The sequence below is a fragment of the Manacus candei genome, unplaced genomic scaffold (assembly GCF_025592945.1).
Source record: "Manacus candei isolate 608988 ecotype Guabito, Panama unplaced genomic scaffold, ASM2559294v1 h1tg000006l, whole genome shotgun sequence".
NCBI lineage: Eukaryota > Metazoa > Chordata > Aves > Passeriformes > Pipridae > Manacus > Manacus candei.
In genome coordinates this window covers 290,594-313,547 of record NW_026138054.1, presented here as the reverse complement: position 1 = coordinate 313,547, position 22,954 = coordinate 290,594, and the positions used below count along the sequence as shown (strand labels likewise).

Here is a 22,954-nt window from a genome sequence, read left to right as displayed (position 1 = left end):
AGGGGTCCTGTCCATTGTCCTGAAACCAAATCCTTTACCATGACTAGTGGCTTTGGAGAGACAAAGCCTGAGATTTGTGCTGCTTCTCATACCTACTTCTTTCAGCACTGTCACAATTTAAAAAATTGATAACATATGTGGCTTTCCACAAATGTTCTTGCCGACTATACAGATTCTCCCCCTTTTTTTGTCTAGCTAACATTTCCTTCAGTATGCGGTGTGCCCTTTCTACAATTGCTTGTCCGGTTGGTGACTGTGGGATACCTGTGACATATGAAATTCCCCACTCTGATAGGAAATTTCTTACCTTTTCAGAGATGTATGCTGGTCCATTATTGGTCTTTATTTGTTTTGGGGTACCAAGGGTAGCAAAACAACTGAGCCAGTGTCTCATTACATCCTTGGCTTTCTCACCTGTGTGTGCTGTGGCAGCTATGTATTGTGAATGTGTGTCTGCAGTTACATGTACATATTTTAATGTGCCAAATTCGGAGATGTGTGTGACATCTGTTTGCCAGATCTCATTTGCCATTAACCCTCTGGGGTTAACACCTTCCTGAGATGGCATGGAGGTGATTTTCTGACAGTCTGGACATGTCATGATAATGTTTCAAGCCTGATTAATTGTTATTTTGAATTGTCTCTTTAGAGAGCGTGCATTCTGATGAAAAAATGAATGGGACAATTTTGCTTGCTCAAGGGTCCTGGGTACTGTGTTAAACATTGCTGCTTTGTCAGCCTCCCGGTTCCCTTCAGCTATTGGTCCTGGCATGTCAGTGTGAGATCTGGTGTGCATTATGTAGAAATCAAAACTTCTGTGATTGACAAGGACCCAAATAGAACGCATTTCAAACAACAAATGAGGGTTAGAAACATCCCGAAGAAATGAACATTCCAGACGTGAGACTAACCCTGCAGCATAACAAGAATCAGTAACAATATTAGCAGGTTGTTCAGAAAACTTTCCCAAGGCAATACGAATGGCAGCCAGTTCCAGAGCCTGCACAGAGCACTGGTCTGTACCTCTCATTCCCATTGTCCTGTATCAGGGTTTACCCAAGTCACTGCAGCCTTTTGTGTTCGCCCAGATGCATCTGTAAAGACTGTGAGGCCTTTTACTGGCTCAGTTTTGCATCTGGCCGTGGCTTTTAAAGGTAAATTACTGATTTCTGCCCACAATCTGTGCTTAGGGAGATTGACTGAAATGTCACCATCAAAACCTGCCAAGGCAGCTTGGAATCCTGCATCCTCAGCCAGCATCCAATCTAAATTGTCCTTCGTGACCGGGATGTAGATGATGGCAGGATCCCTTCCATCCAGTTCCTGTAATCGTCCTCTACCTTTAATGACAAGCTTAGCAAACATTTCATTAATTATCCATACAGTTTTTGGTGGTGTGGGGGGCAGAAACATCCACTCCAGAACTAACAGCGGGTCTTTCTCAGTTTGATCCCACTGAAACAAGACTGCAAATGGCTGGTACCTGCTGGGAACTAAGGCCAGGCAGATTTGCAGTTCAGGATTTCTCCTCCTGCCCTACCTATTTCCTATCGCCTTGGCACAAATGTCTAATGCCTGCTTTGCCTCTGCTGTCAGAGACCTGTTAGATGTTAGGTCAGAGTCCCCCTTTAGCAGCAGAAATAGAGGGTATAGCTCTTCTGTGGTTAAGCCTAGGATAGGCCTTAACCAATTAATAGCTCCCAGGAGTTTTTGCAACTCATGTAAGGTTAAAGTGTCTTTTACCTCGAGCTGCAGTGGCTGTGGGGAAATTTCTTGCTGTGTAATCCTCCATCCAAAACAGGTCCAGGGCTGCAATCGCTGGATTTGCTCTGGCACAACCTGCAACCCTGCTTCTTGGACAGCATCAGTCAGAGCAGTAACAACAATTTGCATTTCATGTTCTGTGGTCATACTAATTAAAATATCATCCATGTATTGGTAGATTATTGCAGAGGGAAAACGCTTTCTGATGGGGTGAATAGCGTTTGCCACTACTGTTTGACATATTGTAGGGCTATTTTTCATCCCCTGAGGAAGGACAACCCAGTGATACCTTTGCATGGGCTGTGCATTGTTCAATGCCGGGATGGAAAATGCAAACCTTGGTGCATCCTCGGGGTGCAGAAAGATGGTAAAAAAACAGTCCTTTAAATCAATTATTATTAGCGGCCGGTGAAGGCAGTCCTGGCTGCAATGCTCCCATTGACTCTATGACTGCGTTTACTTCCCTGAGGTCTTGTAGCATCCTCATTTTGCCACTCTTTTGGGGGATGCAAAACACAGGAGTATTCCAGGGACTGTTTGTTGGCACAATATGTCCTACTTCTAATTGTTCTCTTACAAGCTTTTTTAAATGCTCAAGCCGTTCCCTTTTCATAGGCCATTGATCTACCCAGACCGGCTGGTAAGTCACTTTTCCAGACTGGCTGGTAGTCACTTTTCCAGACTAGCTTAATGGCCCCTATTGAAAAACCTGGCTGCTTGCAGGAGGAATTTGCATGACTGTGCCAAACTGAGTACCCCACAGTGAACAAGGAATTGGAGCAACAAAAGGAGTTACCTTGGCTATTTGTCCCTCTGGTCCCAAGACAGTGAGTACTTGGGCACTCTGTCTGGGTCTTTGTGTGCCTCCCACCCCCTGAATGGTTGCAGCTGGGCAAACAGTGGGTCAGTCAAGTGGCCATTTGGAGTCCTTTATGATGGAAACATCGGCTCCATCAGTCCACAAGGCCTGTAAATCTGTGCTCCCCCCCCCCCAGCCCCCCCACAGGCGACACACTGTAGAAGGGGATTAGTTGAGCGATTTTCTGTCCCTTTGGAATGAAAGGGGGGTGAAGGAGTCCAGGCCATTATTTGAATCTGAGTCTATCACTCCAGGCAGCACAAATAAACCCATTCTGGTGGTGGAGGACCTTCCAATCAGTAGTGCGTATACCGCTGGGCTAAGGGGACCCCAACGCCCAGTCAGGATTAGCACTACCTCTGTGGAAGTTATGAAGACTGTGTCACGGTTGGATAAGTCCAGCCCAGTGCTGGTTGAGGTGAAGGGGCACAAAGCGCTGGCTGAGGTGGGGGGGCACAAATTGCCAGCCTTAAGCTGCTTCCTCTCTTGCTCGGGAAAACGGGTGGCAGAGAGGAGCATTACAAGCAGCACGGCAGCAAGCAGTACAATGCTTATGGCATAGCTTTTACCTTGGTATAATTCAGTCCCTTGGTATAATTCAGTCCATCCCCTGCTGCTTAGATGAGGATGTTGCTACCAAGGGTCTCCAAGGACAATCTCTCTGAGAGTGGTTACTGTTACCACATGTAACACTGCTGGCTCTGTGTCTGGCTTCATCCTTTACTTCTAACTGGGCTTTTAGGGTTATAGCAAAGGGGTTAGATTGGTGTCTCACAGAGATAACTCTTTGGTAGGGTTGAATTAGCTCAGCAATTCTGTAGCTCTCCCATTTAGGAAGGGTCTGCAAAGCTCTTTCACAGCTTGTGTTCGCCTTTTCAAAAGCCAATTGCTTATACAGCATCTCTCTGGCTTCATTGTATTCAACTTGCTTGTTTAAAGCAGACTGCAGCCAATTTAAATATTGTGGATTTGGTTCAGCACAACTTTGTAACACTTTTGTGCTGGGCAGATTGCTGTATTGGTCTGTAGTGTGAAGGTTTTTCATAGCTTTTAGGGCTTGTTTAGCTATTACACTGCATATCTCTCTATGGTATTTATATTGTGTATCTGTTGAACTATAATTTGCATCCCTGGTCAAATCGTTGTCCTCCAATCGTGTGGCATACCTATTAACCGATACTTCCCCGTTTGCTACTTCACTCCCTCCCGGTGAAACTATCCCGGTTCCCTCCTCCCCACCCCCCCATTCCTCCCTTCCTGTGGCTCCAGTGAATTCGGTTCCCTGTGGGGGGATGCCGGTGGGTGGTGGGGGCGGCGCAGGGGCGGGGTTACGTCCCTCATTGTGCCTGTGGGTGGGATGGGGTAGCGCTGGAGAGGGAAGGGACAGATCGGTCCCCGGTCCGTGTGGTGGGCGAGATGGCGGCGCCCATTCCTGGGCGCGTGGTCGGCGGTCATCCGCGGTATGGGGTGGCAAATATGCTGGGTTAGCCCCCCCATCGCCATTACGGGGCCCCCTGCGGTGGTCCCACGGGCTGGGATCTCGCATCACAGGCCCCGTCCCTTCCCACCGACCTGCGTCCCTTTGGCTCCCGGTTCCCGACCCAGTACTTAAATCACGAACGGCTCCGCTCCCTCCCCCCTGCATGTCCCGTGAGTTTCTGTTCCTATGTTGCAAGTTTGGTAATTGCTTGTGTGTGCGCCTTGGTTCAGAATATGGTAAGATTTTAGCAGTAAAGTTAATGTTTCAATGTTTCATGAGGTCTCTATGGAAACAAAGTGTTTTATGTTACCTTAGCTCCAGGCAGCTGCTGGCGCACATGGCTGGGAGTTCCTTTGTGTAGCAGTTTCTGTTTCTCCGGCAGTCGCTTCTCTGAGGCTTTTCTTCTCGGCGTCTCTGGGGGGTCCACTCGGGTCCCTGGGGCTCCGGTGTGGCTGCGAGTCGTCCCTCAGTGCAGCACAGGGTGCAGGGGTCGCTCCGGTGGCGGCGTAGGGCTGCTCTCGGCATGGTCCCGGCGGCAGCGACAGGCATGCTCGGCGGCGCGGCAGCGGGTTCCCTCTGGGTTTGTGGCGGCTTTCGGTGGTTTTTCCTCAACGTGGAGGCTTCACGCAGTGGCTACAGGCATGCGCGGGTCCGGCAGGGGCAGCAGGCGAACGCGGGCAATGTTAAAGCGGCGCTAGGCTCCGTTAGACGGGCACTCCTGGAGCGGGTCCCTGCGGCGGGGCTTTTAAGCCTGGCACGGAGCCGGCAGGGGCAGCAGGCGGGCGGGGAGCCGTTTTTGCTATGTAGAAACCGTGCAGGCTTCACGGGGTCTCGTGGTTACTGAGGATGTTAGAGGCGGCAGCGGCGAAGCCATGTTTTAGGCGCACGGCCGAGCCGCGGCAAGCAGCGGGGCTTCCCCTGGCGGTTTCAAGGTGCTTCGCCACCCGGGTCTCCGAGCTGCGGCGCACCGCACCGGTTAGGGAGAAGTCCTTGTGCGTGCGGTGTGCCACTGCCTTTCAGCTTGACTCACCACTCTGGCATAAGTCGGAGTCCGATCCGCCCTCTCCGGCCGCTTCGATCTGTTGGCTTTTTCTTATCTTCGTTCTTCTTCTCGTATCGTGCACTTTTTCTAATATTTTGGAGCTCCTAAACTAACTTTCTGTTTCTCAGACGCCACTGAGACAACGATTACAGACGTCTTGGTTTTTTTCGGTGAAAATTCCCGCCTCCACAAAATTGAGTAGATAACGGAATTACCGAGTGTTTTGCCTGATTCAGGATAATCTAAACTGACTTAATATACGTTTAAAAAGTCCCAAGTTCGGGTGTGCCATATGTAGGAGACGCAAAATCCTTATATAATAAGGAAAGACACCTCTTCATGTGATGGTGAGCAAAGAGACTTTATTTTAAAATCTGCGCTGTTTTATCCTTTAACACCATGTGACTTCTTTAGCCAATAAGGTTACCTATGTCGGTGCAAGCTCCCCTGGGCTCCTCTGCCCCGGCAAGTACCCTGTGCCTTGGACACGCCTCCCCCAGGATACCATCACGTCTAGCTGCTGGAGAACCTGCAGCAGAAAAATGTGAAGATGCCAGGACATCCTCAATGTGGCCAAGGTGCCCAAGAGTGGAGGAGTTCAGAGCAGCAAGAACTGGTGGAACTGTGCTCCCACCTGACTGGAGCTGCTGACCATGTCCTGGTGGACCACTTGCCAGCAGTGGTGGGGAACTGCTGTGGGTCTGCCCAAGCACAGGAAAAAACAAAAGGCTCACCCTTTCCTGGAGCCTCTCCCCAGTCATCCTCTCCAGGACACCAGAGTAGAATCTCATTTGCCGTCTCCCACCTTCGCTGAGGAGCCCCTCTACATCCCTCAGGACAAAGGCCATCCTCTCCCCCTTCCCCAGGCAGTGGGACAGGAGGGATGTAGTGCTGAGGATGCAGCCTTCCACTTTTCTCTGGAACACAAAGGCCTCCACAGCCACTTTGGCATAATTCAGAGGCTCCAGCTGCTTATTTCCTGGAAAACCACGCGAGAGGGACAGAGGCACTCCCCTAGGGCCTGGCCACGGGCATTTCCCAGGAACTGCATATTACAACCATCACCCAGCACGTGGGGCCTTCCTGGGTTCGGACCTGTGCTGCAGGGGGGAGCTGTTTGCTTTTAGAAAAGGGATGCAATATCCTCCTTCACCACAGCCCTGCAGCCAGCCAGGGTTTAACCTGCTGTCTGACCGGCCAAGTTGTCCTTATTATCCAGGAGACTGTGGGCTAATGGAAGACAGAGCACGGGCTTCTGGAGGATCACAATCTTGTTCTCCATTTGGGTCTCTGTGTGGACCACACTGAAAAAGCTGAGAGTGTGAATTTGGATTCCCTGGAGCAGAAGGGAAGAGCCTAAGGAGGTGAGCCAAGCTTGCCCAAAAAGGTCTGGTAGTGAAGCCCCCAGCAGCCGGACTGTTGGAGCTGACGTGTGACAGAGGGGACACATGCACCAGCATAGAGAGAGCAGGACAAGCACTCTCACCAGAGTAGCTTAGGACCTACCCTACTTATAAGGACATGAGGAAATAGGTCTTTGGATAAAAGAAAGCTTTGAGCCCTCCAAATCGCAGCCCAAATCCCAAAAAGGGACCTTTAATCCCCAACAGGGCAGCTGTGGAAGTTAAAAAGAAAGGAATGGGGCCCAAAAGGAGCATTTGAATTCTCAAAAGAAGGATTTTGACTCTACAAATGAGGCTTTGGACCTTCCAGATCAGACCTTGGGCCTTAAAAATTATGGTCTTGGCCCTCTCAATGAGGCTTTGAACTTTAAAGCATAAATCTGGGAACTTTTAGGTCTGGTTTTATAGTCCAAAATTGTGAGTTTGGACCTTTAATTGACCCTGGTCTCCCAAATGTGGGTTTTGGGTATTTAAAAGGGATGCTGCTCTCCCTACTTTGAGGCTTCATCATATAAATAGGGGTTTGTGCTTGGAAAACTTGAGGTTTGATCTGCAAAATAATAAAAAATAATTCTTTGGGATTGAAATTGAACTTTGGGCTTGAACTTTTTTATTTTGAGTTTTCACTTTTTTTTTTTTTTAATAATACTGCAATAGATGGTTGATATTCCAGGGAACATGCTGGGGTGGGTATTGCAATACAGGGAATGCTTGGAGGAAGGGGTTATCACAGTGGTGGGAGGGAATTGCAGTAGATGTTGTGACATGGAAGAAGGAGATGCCAATGTGTGGGGCTGGAGTGAAAGTTTACCTTGATGAACACACACAAGGTGTGTGGTGATGTCATCATTCCTGGGGGGCTGGGAGGGGACCCAGGTGGGGGTTCTCTGATGGCAGATACAGAGATGAGCAATGTAGGGGGCCTGACAGGCCTGGTGGAGGTGGGGGGAGGGCAGGGTGCAAGGCAAAGCGTGTACAGTAGAGCAATGGATGTGGGTGCAGGTGTGATATGGAGGGGTGCAGGTGTGATGTGGATGTGGGTACAGGTGTGATGTGGGTGGGTACAGGTGTGATATGGAGGGGCTGCAGGTGTGATGTGGATATGGGTATAGGTGTGATATGGATGTGGGTGCAGGTGTGATGTGGGTGGGTACAGGTGTGATGTGGCTGGATACAGGTGTGATGTGGATGTGGGTACAGGTGTGATGTGGATGTGGGTACAGGTGTGATGTGGCTGGGTACAGGTGTGATGTGGATGTGGGTACAGGTGTGATGTGGATGTGGGTGCAGGTGTGATGTGGATATGGGTACAGGTGTGATATGGATGTGGGTGCAGGTGTGCATGGAGTGGGGTGCAGGTGTGCAAGGCACAGGGGATGTGTGTGCAAGGCACGGGACATGCAATAGAGCGGTGCCTGGGCAGCCCCGTTCCCGACAGCCCCGACCTCCCACCCCAGCCCCCAGTTGCTCACATCCTCATACCTCAGCAGTGCCAGTGCCAGGATCACCAGGCATGACACGTGCTGGCTGCCCCTCGTGCAAAAGCATCAGCTCAGCCACAGGCCAGAATTGTGATTTCACAGCTTTGATGACAGTGTCAGCAGAGAGGATTCTGTGCATCACGTCAGGGAAAGAGCCCCAGAGCTTGGGATAGGGAGGGAGCAGCTGGGGGGAAGGGAATGGGACCGGCTTTATTCTGGAACACGTTTGCATTGCTGCTGTGGTTTCTGTGCTCAGCACCAGGAACTGGATGTGTTTTGTCCATCCTTGAACAGCCAGCACCACTGTGAGCAGCCCCAGACCCCTCCAAGGTTGCAAGCCAAAGTGTTTTGCCCATGTTGGAGGCAGGTCCTTTCCTGGAGGCTCCCTGGGACTCTGTCCAGGCATCTCCAAGAGTGTTGTGGTTTCGTCTGGCAGCAACTGAAGCCGTGAGCAGTACCCGCAGATGCCCCCAGGTAGGTCATGTACCTGTTGTGTCCGTGTTAGAGGCCAGTCCATGTCTGGCAACCTCCCAGGATTCCTCCTGGGCACCACCAAGAGTGTACTCACTTCCTCTGGAGGTGGCTGAAGGCTTGGGCAGGAGACCAAGACTCCTCCTGGGTGTTTTGTTGAAGAGTTTGATTCCTGCTGAAGGCAGGTGTGTGTCAGGCAGGTCTCTGTGACTTGGGAGTCCTCCCCAGCAGCTTGAAATGTTGTGCTTCTCATGGAGATGGTGGAATGTTGACGGTAGGAGCCTCCCATGCAGTAGCAAAGCCCCACCGTGAGATGACAAAGCCAGACCATGAAGTCACAAGGCCAGGCATTCATGTGCAGTGTGGGGCAGGTGCCACAGGCATCACTCCAGCAGCTGCAGGAGCAGCAGCAGTGTCAGCAGAGCCTGCACTGACAGTGCCAGCAGTGCCAGTGCCTGCAGTACCTGTAGTGCCTGCAGTGACAGTGATGGTGACAACAGTGAGCAGTGACAGTGCCAGCAGTGGCAGTTCCAGCAGTACCAGCTGTGCCAGCAGCAGCAGTGACAGCATGGTGCAGGCGCGGTGGGCCCTGGCCCTCATCCTCCTCCTGGTGGCCCTGCCAGCCAGGGGTGTCGGGGCTGCTCCGTGGCGACCATGGGCAGTGGGTAGGTGGGCAGGCCAGGGCCAGGCCCCAGCTCTGGCAGATCCCCATGGGGAATGGGGACTTGCAATTCAGCTGACACACTTTCTCTCTAAAGCTCTGGAGCGTGAGCCTGTGGATAAGAAGGCACCTCAGGAAGACCATCAGGCAGTGCCAGTCCCCGGGGAAAACACCGGGGCCGTTCAGCCAACAGGAGTGTCAGGTAATCGCTGTCCTTCGGCCACCCGGCAGCATCCGCCGAGATCCCGAGTGTCTGCAGGCCCTGCCCCGCTGCTGCTGCTGCTGCTGCTGCTCCTCGTGTCAGCAGCTCCTCTCTGTCAGCAGAGAGCCAGAGCTCTGCCAGCAGCCAGGAGCGACTGGGGTCCCTGTCACCTCGGGACAGGGGAGGTTGTGGCCGTCACTGTGCCAGGAACACGCACTCAGACCCTCTGTGGATGTGGGGAGAGGCTCACTGCCCCCCACATCCTGTTCTCAGGGATTTCACAACTTTGCCCTTTTGGGAACTAGGTCACCTGGACCCCACTCAGCAGATCACAGGAAATGCGACTGGATTGAATGTCCTTCCTGCGGCATCTGCATCCCAGAGCTTGCCAGGAGGCCCTGGAGGCCCTGGCTCAACAGAGGGGATCCCTCCTGGGAACTGGGGTCCAAAGGGCTGCACTGTTGAGTCCAGCATGGCTTGGGGGGACCCTGCACCGTCCTCCTGCAGCCTCTGTGCCTGACCCATGCTGAGGCTTTACCTTTCCCTGATCCTTGGCAGTGCTGGCCAGTCCTGGGGAAGGCCCCCACTCTGGGCTAAAGGAATGTTTTCCACATTATCCAGGCACTGGGCAGTCCTGCCAGGGGCCATACATGGGAGACAAGACCTGAAAACTGGGAGCAGGCAAGCGCTGCCCATGCTGGAGAAAGGGCAGCGAGAGAGAGCGAGGTTCAGGTGTCTCCTGAGGGCCCGAGTGTGTCCCCTCAGAGTGTGGGTGCTGGGCTGTGGAGGGAGAGCTGGGGGTGGCCCTCCCTGACACAAGGAGGGGTTTTGTCCACCTCATTCCAAGGGGATGGGTTTTGTCCATCTCACTCCAAGGGACAATTGGTCCCTCCTTGCTCTCCATCTGGCCCCCTGAGTCCTGTCTGGGGGACAATGTGTCCCCCACGGTCAGAGAGAGTGTCCATCAAGGCAGCACCCACCAAGCCTGGAAAGGGAAGGTGAGCGCCTGCAAGAGAAATTGTGGACAGATGTGAAGGATCCACAGGAATGGGGAGCAAAGCCCGGGTGTACCATGTTGTTCCATGATCCCCTCTCCTGTTCTGCTATTCAGTCAGGACAGAGGGTGCCCCAAGGTGTGACAGGAGCTCCTCATGGGGGGTCTGGTTGCAGCTGTGGGCACAGGAAGGGCTTTTCCTGCTTCTTGGCTGGACCCTGCGCTGGAGAGGGTCACGAGTCAGTCCTAACTGACTGCACAGCCTGAGTGCTGCTTCCAGGGTCTGCTGGGGCAGAAATGTAACTTTATTCTTTCCATTAAGGTCCAGAGTATCAAGATGGAAGGGGACAATCTTCCCAGGACACATCCAAAGTGCTACATGAAATCCTTGGACAGCTGAAGACAATAGCACGAGGTGGGTACAGGTCACTCCTAACCGGCACAGTGGGGCAGCAGAGGTTTTGGATAAATGTAGGGACATGCCATAGCCTCCCCAGCCCACACCTCAGAGCCTCACTGCAGGGACCCTGCAGGTGTTGGCGAGCTGCAAGGATGGTCCAGAATCTCTGCTGCCAGTTGTGGCTCCAGCTGAGTCCCAGGGACTATGGCTGCCCCAGTCAGACCATCCCTGGCCAGAGTGCAAAAAAATTGTGGGCAAATGTGAAGGATCCTCAGGAATGGGGAGCAAAGCCAGACACTGGGAGAACTGGACTGCAGCCACTCCAGACTGCAAGCGAAGCTGAGAGGAGAGAGAGAGAGAGAGGCTCTGGAGAGCATGGACTTGCAAGGCCTTTGGGAGTTTCCTTGGCTTCTACTGAAGCCACAGAAATGTTGCCACCCAGGATATTCCCTCATTCAGACATGCCAACAAAGTGGGAAAGAACATTTTCTGGCAATGTCAGGGCACATTGATGTGCACAATTGTTCCTCCAGGTGTGAACAGCCTCAGCCTCAACAGCGCCGTGGATGGCAGAAGATTCACCAGCGCTGTGGTGGGCAGGGCAGACCCAAACCTTGTGGATGGCAGGACAGACCCAATTGCTGTGGTGGGCAGGGCAGATCCAAATGCTGTTGATGGCAGGACAGACCCAAACACTGTGGATGGCAGGACAGACCCAAACGCTGTGGTGGGCAGGGCAGACCCAAACTCTGTGGGTGCTGATACCTTCCAGACGTACTGCATAGAAGGCATCGTGGCTGTCCTGGGCTCAATGCTGCTGGGGATGGTGCTGTGTTGTGTATTCCACTTGTGGAGGAAGAGGAGAAAGTGAGTTGGTGGGCCTGGGGGGAGTTGCCAAACTGGTATTGGATGGCTGCTATCAGCCAGAGCAGCCATGGGGTTTTCTGAGCTAAGGTGCTCTGGGTGCCCAGTTTGCCACTGCCCAAACTCAGCAGAGATTTGTGCTGTGAGCTGGTGCCCCGTTTTCTGCCCAGAGCTCTCTGTGCCCACAGCTCCCCTGTGCAGCCGGGTGCCCACACCCCTCGGGGCACCCAGTGCTGTTCCACACCCTCACACCCACCCTGCACCCCCGGCCGTGGCGGGGCCTCAGCAGCTTCCTCTCTCCGCAGGCGCCTCGCAGCTTCGAGAGCCGGCTCTGAGCGCCCCAACAGCCGGGCAGAAGCCAGCAGAATATTTGCAGGAGCGTTTAAATAAAGATCAGCAGCACAATCGACTGGATTGTACTGGCAGCAAACCCAGGATGGGGCCCACCCCCAGCACCCCTCAGTCCCCACGCTTGGCCCCCCCAGGGACACAAACCCAGGCCCACTGTGGAGTCATAAAGCCATCCCCAAACCTGGCATCCCCAGGGACATCCCCTCCAGACCTAGCATGGTCTGAGAACATGAGTTCCACCCCCAGTCCCACCATGGGATCCCATTCCAGGTACCATGGGGGTCCCCATAGCCTCCAGGGCCATCAGCCTCATCCCTGTCCCAAACACCTCTGAGAACATCAATCCCAGCCCCATCCCAGGTCCCAAACACCCCCAGGGCTGTCAGCCCCCCCTCAGCTCCCCATTCCGAGTTCCTGATTCCCTTTGGGGACATCAGTCCCAGACCCAGTGACATCAGAGGGGCCCATTCCCACCCCTGGTCCCACTGTCCCCAGACACAGCAGCCCCCCATTCCTGGGCACCAGCTGCAGCCCCCTCTGGAGACACCAATCCCAGCCCTGTTACGGGGTCCTGTTCCCACCCCAGGTCCCCAACCCCCCTAGGGACATGAACCCTCCTGTCTCTCATCTCCAGTCTCATCCCAGGTCCACCATCATTCCTGTGGAGAGACCCATCACTGGCCAAGGCTGAGCCCAGCAGTGATGGCAGCAACACCTCAGGGATGTAGAGTTAAGAGGGAGTTAAAAGTGTTGCTGCTCTCCCTACTTTGAGACTGCATTGTATTGTGCTGGTTTAAAAGTTAACCAGCAGGGGAAATGAACTCAACTCAAAAGAGAGATTATAAGTCAGAATAACAATTTAATAAAATAATACAATAAGTACAATTATACAAACAAACAATTGGTCTTAACCCACAAAACCCAAATGTATAACCCAGCATCCTGGGGCATGAACAAAGTGGTGTTCCTTGGGTCCCCCCTGAGTCCAAAGTAAAGGGAGAGGGGAAAAACCTGCTGGTGGGAGAGCTGCTGCAGTCTGGTCAAAAGTGGTGATTGCAGTCCAGTTGAGTGTGGTGGTCTCAGGCTGGTTGAGAGCGGTGAGCTGCAGTCCAGTTGAGAGCAATGAGCTGCAGTCTTCCTCTGGATCCCACAAGTGGTAAAAAGGTTCCAAAACTCCAAGTTTATATATTCTCCAGTTCAGGCAGGAATGCTCAGTCCTTCCCTCAGAGCGGGGAATTCCATAAAAGGGTGTGAGGACAGGAACATCTTCCTATCTCACAGGCCTCTTAACGCCTAGTTTATAGCCTGAGGAGTCAGGCTGCTCTGGGCAGAGGGTGTAAATGCTCTGTTGATAACAGTTTCTGGGAAATGGCATGGAAGGCTATAGAATACACAGTTTTGGGTTACACCCATCCAGTGATGAATTGGTCCCAGCTGTTCTAACTAGGACATGTATAAACAAGAGTTTGCGATGCAGCTCGGGGTTGGATCTGAAAAATAATCAAAAATAATGTTTTGGCCTTTGAAATTAAGCTTTGGGCTCAAAATTTTACTGTTGGTGGCTTTTTAATAGTGTTGCAGCAGAGGGTTGATATTCCAGGGAACAGGCTACAGGGATATTGTGATACGGGGAGTGTCCAGAGGAAGTGGCTGTCACAGAGGTGGGAGGGGAAAGGAATTGCAGTAGATGGCATGACATGGAAGAAGGAGATGCTGATGCAGTGGAGAGGTAGGTCAGGGGAGCCGTGGTTGTGTGCTCTTGGGAGCAAAGGGTTTATCCTAAAGAGCACACACATACAAGCCATATATCATGACAGAGCCAAACAATAACCTGGGAGGGGACTGGGGACCAGCCTCAGCACCTCTGGTGTGTGCCCACCAAATCCACCACACAATGCAAAGTCAGAACTAAGCACATAGCTGCTGCTAACCATGACAGAGACCCTTTGTTCTGGTTTAGTCAGGGAGGGACTGAATTTTCCTCCTAGTGGCCCATATGGTGCTGAGTTTTAGATGGGAAGGGATTCTCCCTCTCTATTCCATTCTCTGGAGATCCCACCTGGAGCCCACATCCAGCTCTGGGGGCCCCAGTGCAAATAAGACCTGGACCTGTCAGAGCAGGTCCAGAGGAGGCCTTGAAAATGATCCCAGGGCTGGAGCCTCTCTCCTATGCAGGAACCCAAAGAAATCTAAGGGTGTCCAGTTCGGAGTAGAGAAGGCTCTGAGAGACCTTGTTGTGACCTTTCAGTGTACAAAGGGGCTTATGGGAAAGGCACAGAGAGACTTTTTACCAGGGTCGGCAGTGCCAAGACTATGGGTGAGGGCTGTACACTGCCAGAGAGCAGGGTAAGATCGGACATAAGGAAGAAATGTTTTATGGTGAGGGTGGTGAGGCCCTGGCACAGGTTGCCCAAAGAAGCTGTGGCTGCCACATTCCTGAAAGTGTTCAAGGCCAGGTTGGACAGGGCTTGGAGCAACCTGGGATAGTGGAAGGTGTACTACCTGGTGGCAGGTGGAAGGGTAGACCAGACAATCTTCGAAAGTCCCTTCAAACCCAAACCTTTCTCTGTTTATTTCTCTCTTTCAGCCTTTTTGGTTCCTTCTGAGAAAGGACAAAAGACTTCCTCCAGAGATGGCTAGGAGTCTCAGGGAGATATCAGGCACTGACCTGTCTCCAGGAGATGCAAAGCTGCTCAGAGAGCTGACTGGAGGAGTTTGGGGCTGCAAAGTCTTTTTCCCCTCTTGCAACAGTTTTCTTGCCCAAGTTCCTCTGGGAGGGGAAGGCAGGGCAGGTGAGTAGGGGGAGGTGGTGTATGGATTAGAGGGGTTGGGATGTCCTGGGTAAGGATTAAGGGACAAACAAATAATGCAGGTGTCACTGTGGGAGTCTACTATAGACCACCCAGTGATGAGACCATTGAATGACACCTCCAAATCAACTGCCTTTGTCCTTATGGGAGACTTCACCTTTCCAGATGTTAAACTGGGAACACCACACAGCTGGCACAAATAGGTCCAGAGGATTCCTAAACTCCCTGGACAATGACCTTGTTGTACAGGTACTCATGGAGCTGACTTGCAGAGTCAGGATTTGTTCCTGACTTGCCCTCCAGGATTTGTTCCTTGTTACCAGAGAGGGTCTCATGGGTGAAGTGGCACTTAGAAGCCATTGTGGCCACAGCAATCATGAAGCCACCAAGTTTAAAATCTCTGGTGACACCAGGAAAAGTGCCACAAAATTTCAACCCTGGATATGAGGAGAGCAGACTTCAGGCTGCTCAGGGAACTGGGAAAACGTTTCTGAGGGTGCTGGGGTCCATCAGTGCTGGCCACTTTTTTTTTAGTCACCACCTTCTAAGGACACAGGAGCAGCAATTCCCAAATGTCAGAAGTCAAGCAGGTGCAGCAGAAATCTTGGCTGAGCAGGACCTCCTGAGCAGGGATCTTCTTCTGGAAGAAGGCAAACCTATCACGACTTCTGGAGCAAAGGCAAAGAAAGGAAGCTGTATGCCCAAGGGGAGCGAGGTCAGGTGATGTGGGATGACAACAGAGAAACTGCTCACCGCTGTGGGGAGAAAATTCGTGTGGCCAAAGCTCAGCTGGAGCTGAAGTTGCCAATACTGTGCAGGATGACAAAAAGGGCTTTTTTAAATACATCAGTAGCAAAAGCCAGCACAGAAATTACATATTCCTGTTCCAGGATGAGTCTGGTCACCCCATAAACAGGGACAGAGGCAAGGCAGGGATGTTTAATTTTTTCTTTGCCTCTGTCTTCAACACGGATGGCAGACTAAGAGGGTCCCAGTGCCCTGAGCTGTGAGAATGATCAGCTTCCAGTCGACCCTGAACTTGTGCGGAATCTGCTCCAGATGGATCCCTGTCAGTCCACGAAGCCTGATGGGTCCTGATGGCTCCCCCCGAGCCCCGAAACAGCTACAGCGGCGGCGGAGCTCCGGCGCCACCCGGAGGTTCGGAGTGGGAACTGCAGCCCCCCCCCTCCCCCGGGGGGCAGAATCGGGAACGGGGGCAGGACGGAGCCGGGACACGGGGATGGGGAGGATGGGGGAAGACAGGGTACATGGGGAGAGTGGGAGGAAGGGGGAAGGGGTGGCTGGGGACAAAGGGGACATGGGGGTGATGGGGCACATGGGGAGGGGGAGGCCAGGGATGTGGGGGACATAGGGGAAGGGGATGAGGATGGAGCGGAAGTAGAGAGCGGGGCCGTGGAACATTAGTGACAGTGCCGGGGTGGGGAGCCCAAGCCAGGGGAGCTGCCCAGCAGCGAGGGCCTGAAGCACTCCATCACCCCCCCAGGTCTGGGAGAGGAGGGAAATTGGATGCCTGTCACCCCCCCGAGGCACCCTCCCACTCTTAGGGGGCAGGACCTGCGCACCACAGAGGTCATGGAGGCCTGTCCCACCAGGCTGCGTGTGGAGCTGGGGGTCCCTCCCCAGGGTGATGGTAGGGTGGCCATGGACCCAAACCTGCTGCTGCAGCTCGCCCAGCAGATGGGCTGGGGGGGTGCTGTGCCTCACAGGGACAAGGTGCTGAGACAACCCAGGGCCAGGTCCAGAAGTGTCCCCACCACTGCCTGCAGTGGCGCTGCAGGTGCCAGGGAAATGCCTCAGTGGGGTAAGGGTCCCACTGCCACTCTTGGGGGGCTGGGGGTCCCTAGGGTACTGCAGCACAGCCAGGGGGGCCACTGATGCCGCTGGGGTCTGGGGATCCCGTGGGAATTGAAGCAGGGGGGACACACTGATGCCATTGGAGGGTTGGGGATCCCACTGCTACTTTGGGGACCTAGGGATCCCCTAGGTACTGGAGGGGAATAGGGGGCTGTTAAGTTAAAGGATCTGAGTTGGTTTGTCCCTTTGGCAATGACACCTAGAGAGCACAAGTCCCTGCTGGTGCTGGACGTGCCCAGAGAGAGGCCATCCCGCAGCTCCTCGGCTCTCCTACAACTCCTGAAGATGGTGCTGGCTCAGCTGATCTGCGATGGAGAAAAACTCTGCTACCTCTGGAGCAGTTCGAGTCACTAGAACAGTGACTCTTGTCCTGCTCTCACTGTGGGCGAACACACTGTCTTCGTTTGCCCTCCCCAAGGGACACAGGCAGGTGGTCTAGAAAAATGTAGCTCCTTTCCAGCAGGCACAGCATCTCCCTGATAATGAGACACACACAGACACAGAGCCAAAACCTCCCTTTCATCTGTGAACTCTGGAAGCATGAGAATTTTCCTTATCCAAGTGAATTTGCAGGCAGCAAGTCCTGGGCAGGGCTGCCCAAGAGCTTCATCTTCCAGGCAGATGCTGGTGGGTCTCCACTCCTGATACAGCAGGATTTGGTGTCAGGGGAATGAGCGAGCTCCCACAATGGCCCAGACGTCACTGCTGTCCCTGGGGCAGAGAAGCAGCTGCGCAAAGTGCTGGGATGAGACTGTCCCAGGATGCTGAGACACCTTCCACTGGAACAGGTTGCTCCAAGCCCCATCCAACCTGGCCTTGAATACTTCTAAGGATGGGGGCAGCCACAGCTTCTCTGGGCAACCTGTATGTTTCTCCACCCTCAGTGTAAAAAATTTCTTCCTTGTATCTAGTCTGAATCTCCCTTCTTTCAGTTTAAAACCATCACCTTTTGTCCTATCATGACAGGACCTGCTAAAAAGTTTGTCCCCATCTTCCTTATAAGCCCCTTTAAGTACTGAAAAGCTGCAGTAAGGTCTCCCCAGAGCAGAGGGTCAGAATCCCCTCCCTGCCCTGCTGCCTATGCTGGGGATGAGCCTGGACAAGCCCTGTGGCTGCTCCAGCCCACGCAACAGACCCTGCAGCTGAACCAGAGCCCCAGCCAATGCTGGGACAAGTCACCCCCAGACACAAGAAGAAATGGGCATGCATGTCAGCTCATTTAGGAAAGGAGGACAAGGAGTCCAAAGCAGGGTTACCACAGGAACAGGAGGAAGAGGCAGACCAAGAGATAACCACTCAATCCCTGTTCCTGTATGAGCTGTGGGATATGTGAAAATATTTCAGCTGTCATCCAGGTGGGTTCATTATCACCTGGCTGCTCCAATGCTGGAATAACTGGGTTAGTATCATGGAATTAGAAACTAGGGAAGCCAGGCAGCTGGAATTGCTTTCTAGGGAAGGGGGTATTAACAAGGCAATTGGAAGAGGGACACAGGCCCTCATCCTCTGAAGGCGACTCCTGCCAAGAGTGAAGAAAAGGTATTCCTACAGGGGAGATGTTGTTATGTTGCCCAGGCAAGTGGACCACGATGGAGAGAGGTATCCAGTACCTGAAGGAACTGGCCATGCTCAACACGGTTTCTGATGACACGAACAACACACAGTTACCCACAGAGCCAGACAAAGCTCAGTGCACGTGACCCACGTGGAAGAACTTCGTACGGAGCCACCACTCTCATTTCCCAGCTCATTGGCAGTGATGGCCTGGAGAGACAAAGTGGCAACCATGGTGGATGAAGTGGCTCATCAGCTCCAGGAGCATGAAGACAATCTCTCTTCCTCCTTCATCTTCCCTGCGGAGAAAATGCCCTGGGAGTTCCAGCATTTCAGGGAGGAATGTCCTACTCCCACCCATATGGACCAGCCTCTCAGCTACAAACAGCAGGCACCCTTTCGCTCAAGGGAGGATAGGGGATTTGGGGCAGGCAGCCCAGCTGTTCTGGTGGTTTGCACCTTCTCTAAGAGGGGGACCACAAATCAGTAGTTGTTACTTGTGCCTGGAAAACCAGTCCATCCCCCCCGAGCACTTGGGAACTGACCCTACCCAGCTTAGGCAGGCACCCCTCTCATTCGCCTCTACCCCCTGGGTTCTGCAGGACCAGTCCAGCACCCTGCAGACCCTGTAGGAACAGAACCCACTCATGGACAGCTCCAGGGGTCAATCAGTGGTTTCAGACTAATGGCAGAATGACAAACACAGAGCAGCAGCACAATTATCTGGGTTGAAATGGCAGCAAACCCAGGAACTCACCAGTTCTTGTGTGAGGTGTGGGATGCAGATACTGGACAGTGCATGGAGTGGTGCAATGCTGTTGCTGGGGACACTAGTACAAGGTTGAGATTGAGGACTGGGGCAGGCAGAAGGAAGGTGAGCTGCAGGCTGAGGAGGAAACAGTGCTCTGTGTTCACCTCCATTTATGCTGAAGGCCATACTACGGTCTCGGCCAAACAACTTCAATTTCTGGGCATATTTGGCACACTGCAGTGCTTTGTCCTGGTCTCAGGTCATTGGTCAGGGCTGGAAACCCTCAGCTGATGGCCTGAGCAGTGTTCTGGTTTAGCTTGGTGTAACTTGTCTTTCTACCTGTGTCGGCATTTGCTAGTCACCTGTGTCTTCCTCTTTGGAGGAATGATCTTTAGGAAGTTCTGCAGCACAAATCTTCTCCCTTCATCAACCCATCACAGCATGCTTGCATTTAATGCTGCTGCTCAACATTCTTTCCTCTCAGAGCTGTGAGTAGACTCTCCACCTGGAGGAGAGCTGTTCACCTCGTGAAGAAAATGCCAGGAGCAGACGAACTGCGGCTAAATGTGGACCCAATGGCCATGACTAGTTGCCACAGGCCAGAGGTCACTTTTGGTCTTGTTGCTGGGGAGGTTGAGCTCCATGAAGTTCACATTCCTCTTCCCAGGGAGCACCAGTGTGGTCATGCCAGGAGCCTGTCCTAGGTGTGGGGAAGCATAGTGGGGGCAAGAGACGGGTGTCCTCCCCTGTGGGACTTGACACTGGTGTGGAGCAGGAGCTGCAGGGAGCCTTCAACCGGGCTGGAGTGTCCCCAAGGGGGTGCCGGGGACCATGGGGGAGACCAAGGGCCCAGAGCCTCACAGGGCTGGGGCTGGAGGGAAGCACAGGGCGCTAGCCATGGAGTCATGGCAGAGCCCATGTCCCGTCATGTCCCCCCCCCCCGGCCTGCTACAGCACCCCCGGAGCTCCCACCCCCTTCGTGCTGCATGCGCCCGCTGCGCCCTGGCCTGTCTGCAACCCCAGGCCCCTCTGAAGCCGCCCAACCCCAGTGGCTGCCAACCAGAGGGTAAGGGGGCAGAAGCTGCTGCCAGCTTCACCTTCCCCTTGCACTGTGCGCTGCATTGCCAGCACTGGGGTCATCTCATACACATCAAGGCCTCACTCCAAGGCAGACCCCACGGGGGTTGCTGTGGTGTAGTTCCATGTGCAGGAAGGGGTGGGGGGAGCAGCAGTGCCCTTCAGGTACTGTGGGTGAAAGTGGGACAAAGGGGAAGACCTCCCCTTGTTGGGCCCACAGGATACTAGTCTACTCCCATCCATGCATCCTTTAAACTGGAAGCTCCAGGATCACTCAGGAGCTGGGCACCCACGCATGAATCAGGAGCACTTATCACCCCACTGCAAACTGAGACTATGCCAAACATGGGATCTTATCAGAGCTGGGCACCCCCAAACTGGGATCACTACGACCCCAACAGGGACCACTGGGGATCTCAGAGAGCCACCCCCTAACTGGATTGCTGTAGTAGGGAGCACTGGGATCCTCCCGGCCTGAAACTCTTCTTACTGGAGCCATTGGGAGTCCCATCTTCACAGCATAGCAAACACCAGCTGTGCCCAAGGTCACCGGCTGACAGAGACCCACAAGGAACCCAAAGGTGGGGGTCACCACCTGTCCCCATACTTATTGCAGTCCCACAGCAGTGGGTAGAGGAGGGAAGGGGGGCCCTTTCCTAGATGCAGCACTGAGGACCCCCACAGATCAGCTCAGTGCCAGGACCAGCTGGTACCCCCTCCTTCCTTTCCCACCAGCCCCACCCCCTGCCTGCTCCAGCTGGAGGACGGAAGGGAGTTACTGTGGGTTAACTCGTTTTATTTAGACTCAAAGGTAACTGCGGCCCAGTGGGACCGTGTATGTGGGGCCAAGACCCAGTAGAAACGCAGCAGTACGTCGGGAACGGGGCAGGAGCGGGTGAGCTGCAGCGGGGCACAGCGCCCAGGCTGCCCGAGGAATGGTCAGTTGGTGAGAAGAGGGTCTACGACAGCTGCCCACAGTCGGTGATGGTGATCTTCTTGCTCGTTTTGCCATCCTTGGAGCCACAGCGCTCCATGGCCTCCACCACATTCATCCCCTCCTTGACACGGCCGAAGACAACGTGCTTTCCATCCAACCTGCGGAGAAACACCAGTCACAGCTGGTCCCCGATGTCCCCACAGGACACTTCCCAGCTGGGGACTCCCAAGCCTGTCCTCCCACAGTCCCCGACTCACCACTCAGTCTTGGCAGTGCAGATGAAAAACTGGGAACCGTTTGTGTTGGGGCCAGCGTTGGCCATTGACAGGATGCCAGGGCCTGTGTGCTTCAGGATGAAGTTCTCATCAGGGAACTTCTCCCCGTAGATGGATTTGCCTCCAGTGCCATTGTGGCGTGTGAAGTCGCCACCCTGCGAAGAGACTAGCATTTCAGGTCACAGGTGCAGGAGAGCACCCTGGAATCGGGAGCAGTGTCCCCTCCGCACGCTGCAGGCAGGAGGCAGAGCTGCCCTCCCACCCCAAATCTTCCAGAATCCAACTCTAAAACCCACATGAGTGACATACCACCTCCCCACTGCGGTGGGAATGCCACGCACCTGGCACATGAACCCAGGAATGATCCTGTGGAAGCAGGACCCCTTGTAGCCAAATCCCTTCTCACCAGTACTCAGGGCACGGAAGTTTTCTGCAAAGGAAGAAAAAAATCACCATGAATAGCCTGTTTTGTTCAGAATTCAGAACACCACTTGGTTTTGGTGCAGCTGCAGTGTGGTCAGAGCTGCTTTACCTACCTGCTGTCTTGGGGACCTTGTCTGCGAACAGCTGCAAAGAAAGGAAAGACATCTATCAGGCTAGGGTGGTGACTGACCACTGTGCCCCGCTCCCCAGGGCCACCCCCAGACTGCGGGGACCCGCTGCCGGGAGGTGGATCCTAGCCGTGCCCGCAGCTGCAGAGCCCTCCCTGCCTGACGCTGATGTGTGGGAGCTCCAACTCAAAACCATCGCACTTCACATGTCACCAACGAACTGGTGGATTAAATTAATATGCCTGGAGCCTTCCCGGGCGGGGCGCGCGTCGCCTCCCAGGGCTCCGGGGGGATTTTGGGCAGGATGCGCCACCCGTGCGGGCACACAGCCCCGGCTCTGCAGCAGCCACGGCGCCCGAAGCCGGCCCGGCCGTGCCACGGATGCTCCGCGCCCCGGGCGGGGCGACAAATGCTTCGCCCTCCAGCGACAGTCCCGTGGCGATCGGGTTGCCGCCGCTCTCCGCCAGCATCCTCAGACCCGAGAAGCATCGCCCAGGGGTTCGACGCGGCTCATCCCGGTGCTCCGGGAGCCCCGTGATAAAATGGCGGCGCGGCAGCCACGGCCCCGACCCGCAGTGGGGGGAGCGGCCGCGCCCCCCCGGCCCCGGGGCGGGGCGGAGCGGAGCCGCGGCGGCGCGGCGGGAAGGCGGCCGGCGGCGAGGCCAGCGGGGCCCGGCGGGAAGGGGGAAACGGCGGTACCGAGCGCGGCGGTGACGAAGGGGGCAGAGGGGTTCCCCCAGGCGACGGTGCGCCCTGCGCTGGCACCGCAGCACCGCCGTTCCCCGGGCGAGTCGGGCCGCGTCTCGCGGCGCTGTGAGCCCGCGGTGGGCCCGGTGGGGCCCTTTGTTCGCCTCTCCGGGCCGGGGCCGCGCAGCCCCGCGGCCAGAGGGACGCGCCCCCGCCGCGCACGCGCACCCACCGCCCGCCGGCACCACGCGTCCCGGCGAGGAAATGGCGGCGGTACCCCCCGCCCCCCCCGCGCCTACCTCGAAGGTGACGCGGCCCAGGGGCTCGCCGTTGGCGGCGATGTCGAAGAAGACGACGGGGTTGGCCATAGCGAGGCAGGAGCGAGGCAGGAGCGAGGCACGAGAGACTAGTCCGTGCGGCGAGCGCGGCGCAGCAGAAGGAGCTTGGCGCCCCGCCGCCCCTTAT

At 54.6% G+C, this 22,954-nt stretch overlaps 2 protein-coding genes across 5 annotated transcripts; one reads left to right on the top strand and one right to left on the bottom strand.

The window, feature by feature from the left end:
• The first annotated feature begins 8,189 nt into the window (after positions 1-8,189).
• Positions 8,190-12,043, top strand: LOC127480798 (uncharacterized). 4 transcript variants are annotated; one of them, XM_051809331.1, is made up of 6 exons: positions 8,190-8,359; positions 8,466-8,503; positions 9,259-9,363; positions 10,680-10,772; positions 11,291-11,624; positions 11,927-12,043. In XM_051809331.1, exons 2-6 carry the CDS (start codon positions 8,494-8,496, stop codon positions 12,009-12,011), a joined length of 627 nt encoding a protein of 208 aa, XP_051665291.1. In that variant the 5' UTR covers positions 8,190-8,359; positions 8,466-8,493; the 3' UTR covers positions 12,012-12,043. The 4 variants fall into 4 exon arrangements, with proteins under 4 accessions (XP_051665291.1, XP_051665300.1, XP_051665274.1 ...); XM_051809340.1 differs by lacking the exons at positions 8,190-8,359; positions 8,466-8,503 and adding an exon at positions 8,828-9,165 and having other exon boundaries at positions 11,530-11,624; XM_051809314.1 differs by lacking the exons at positions 8,190-8,359; positions 8,466-8,503 and adding an exon at positions 8,828-9,165.
• Positions 12,044-20,818: 8,775 nt separating this feature from the next.
• Positions 20,819-22,943, bottom strand: PPIA (peptidylprolyl isomerase A). The gene is made up of 5 exons (XM_051809353.1): positions 22,789-22,943; positions 21,788-21,818; positions 21,593-21,681; positions 21,234-21,406; positions 20,819-21,134 (listed from the first exon to the last, which is right to left on the bottom strand). The coding sequence occupies exons 1-5, from the start codon at positions 22,855-22,857 to the stop codon at positions 20,999-21,001; spliced, it is 498 nt and encodes a 165-aa protein (XP_051665313.1). The 5' UTR covers positions 22,858-22,943; the 3' UTR covers positions 20,819-20,998.
• Positions 22,944-22,954: the final 11 nt, after the last annotated feature.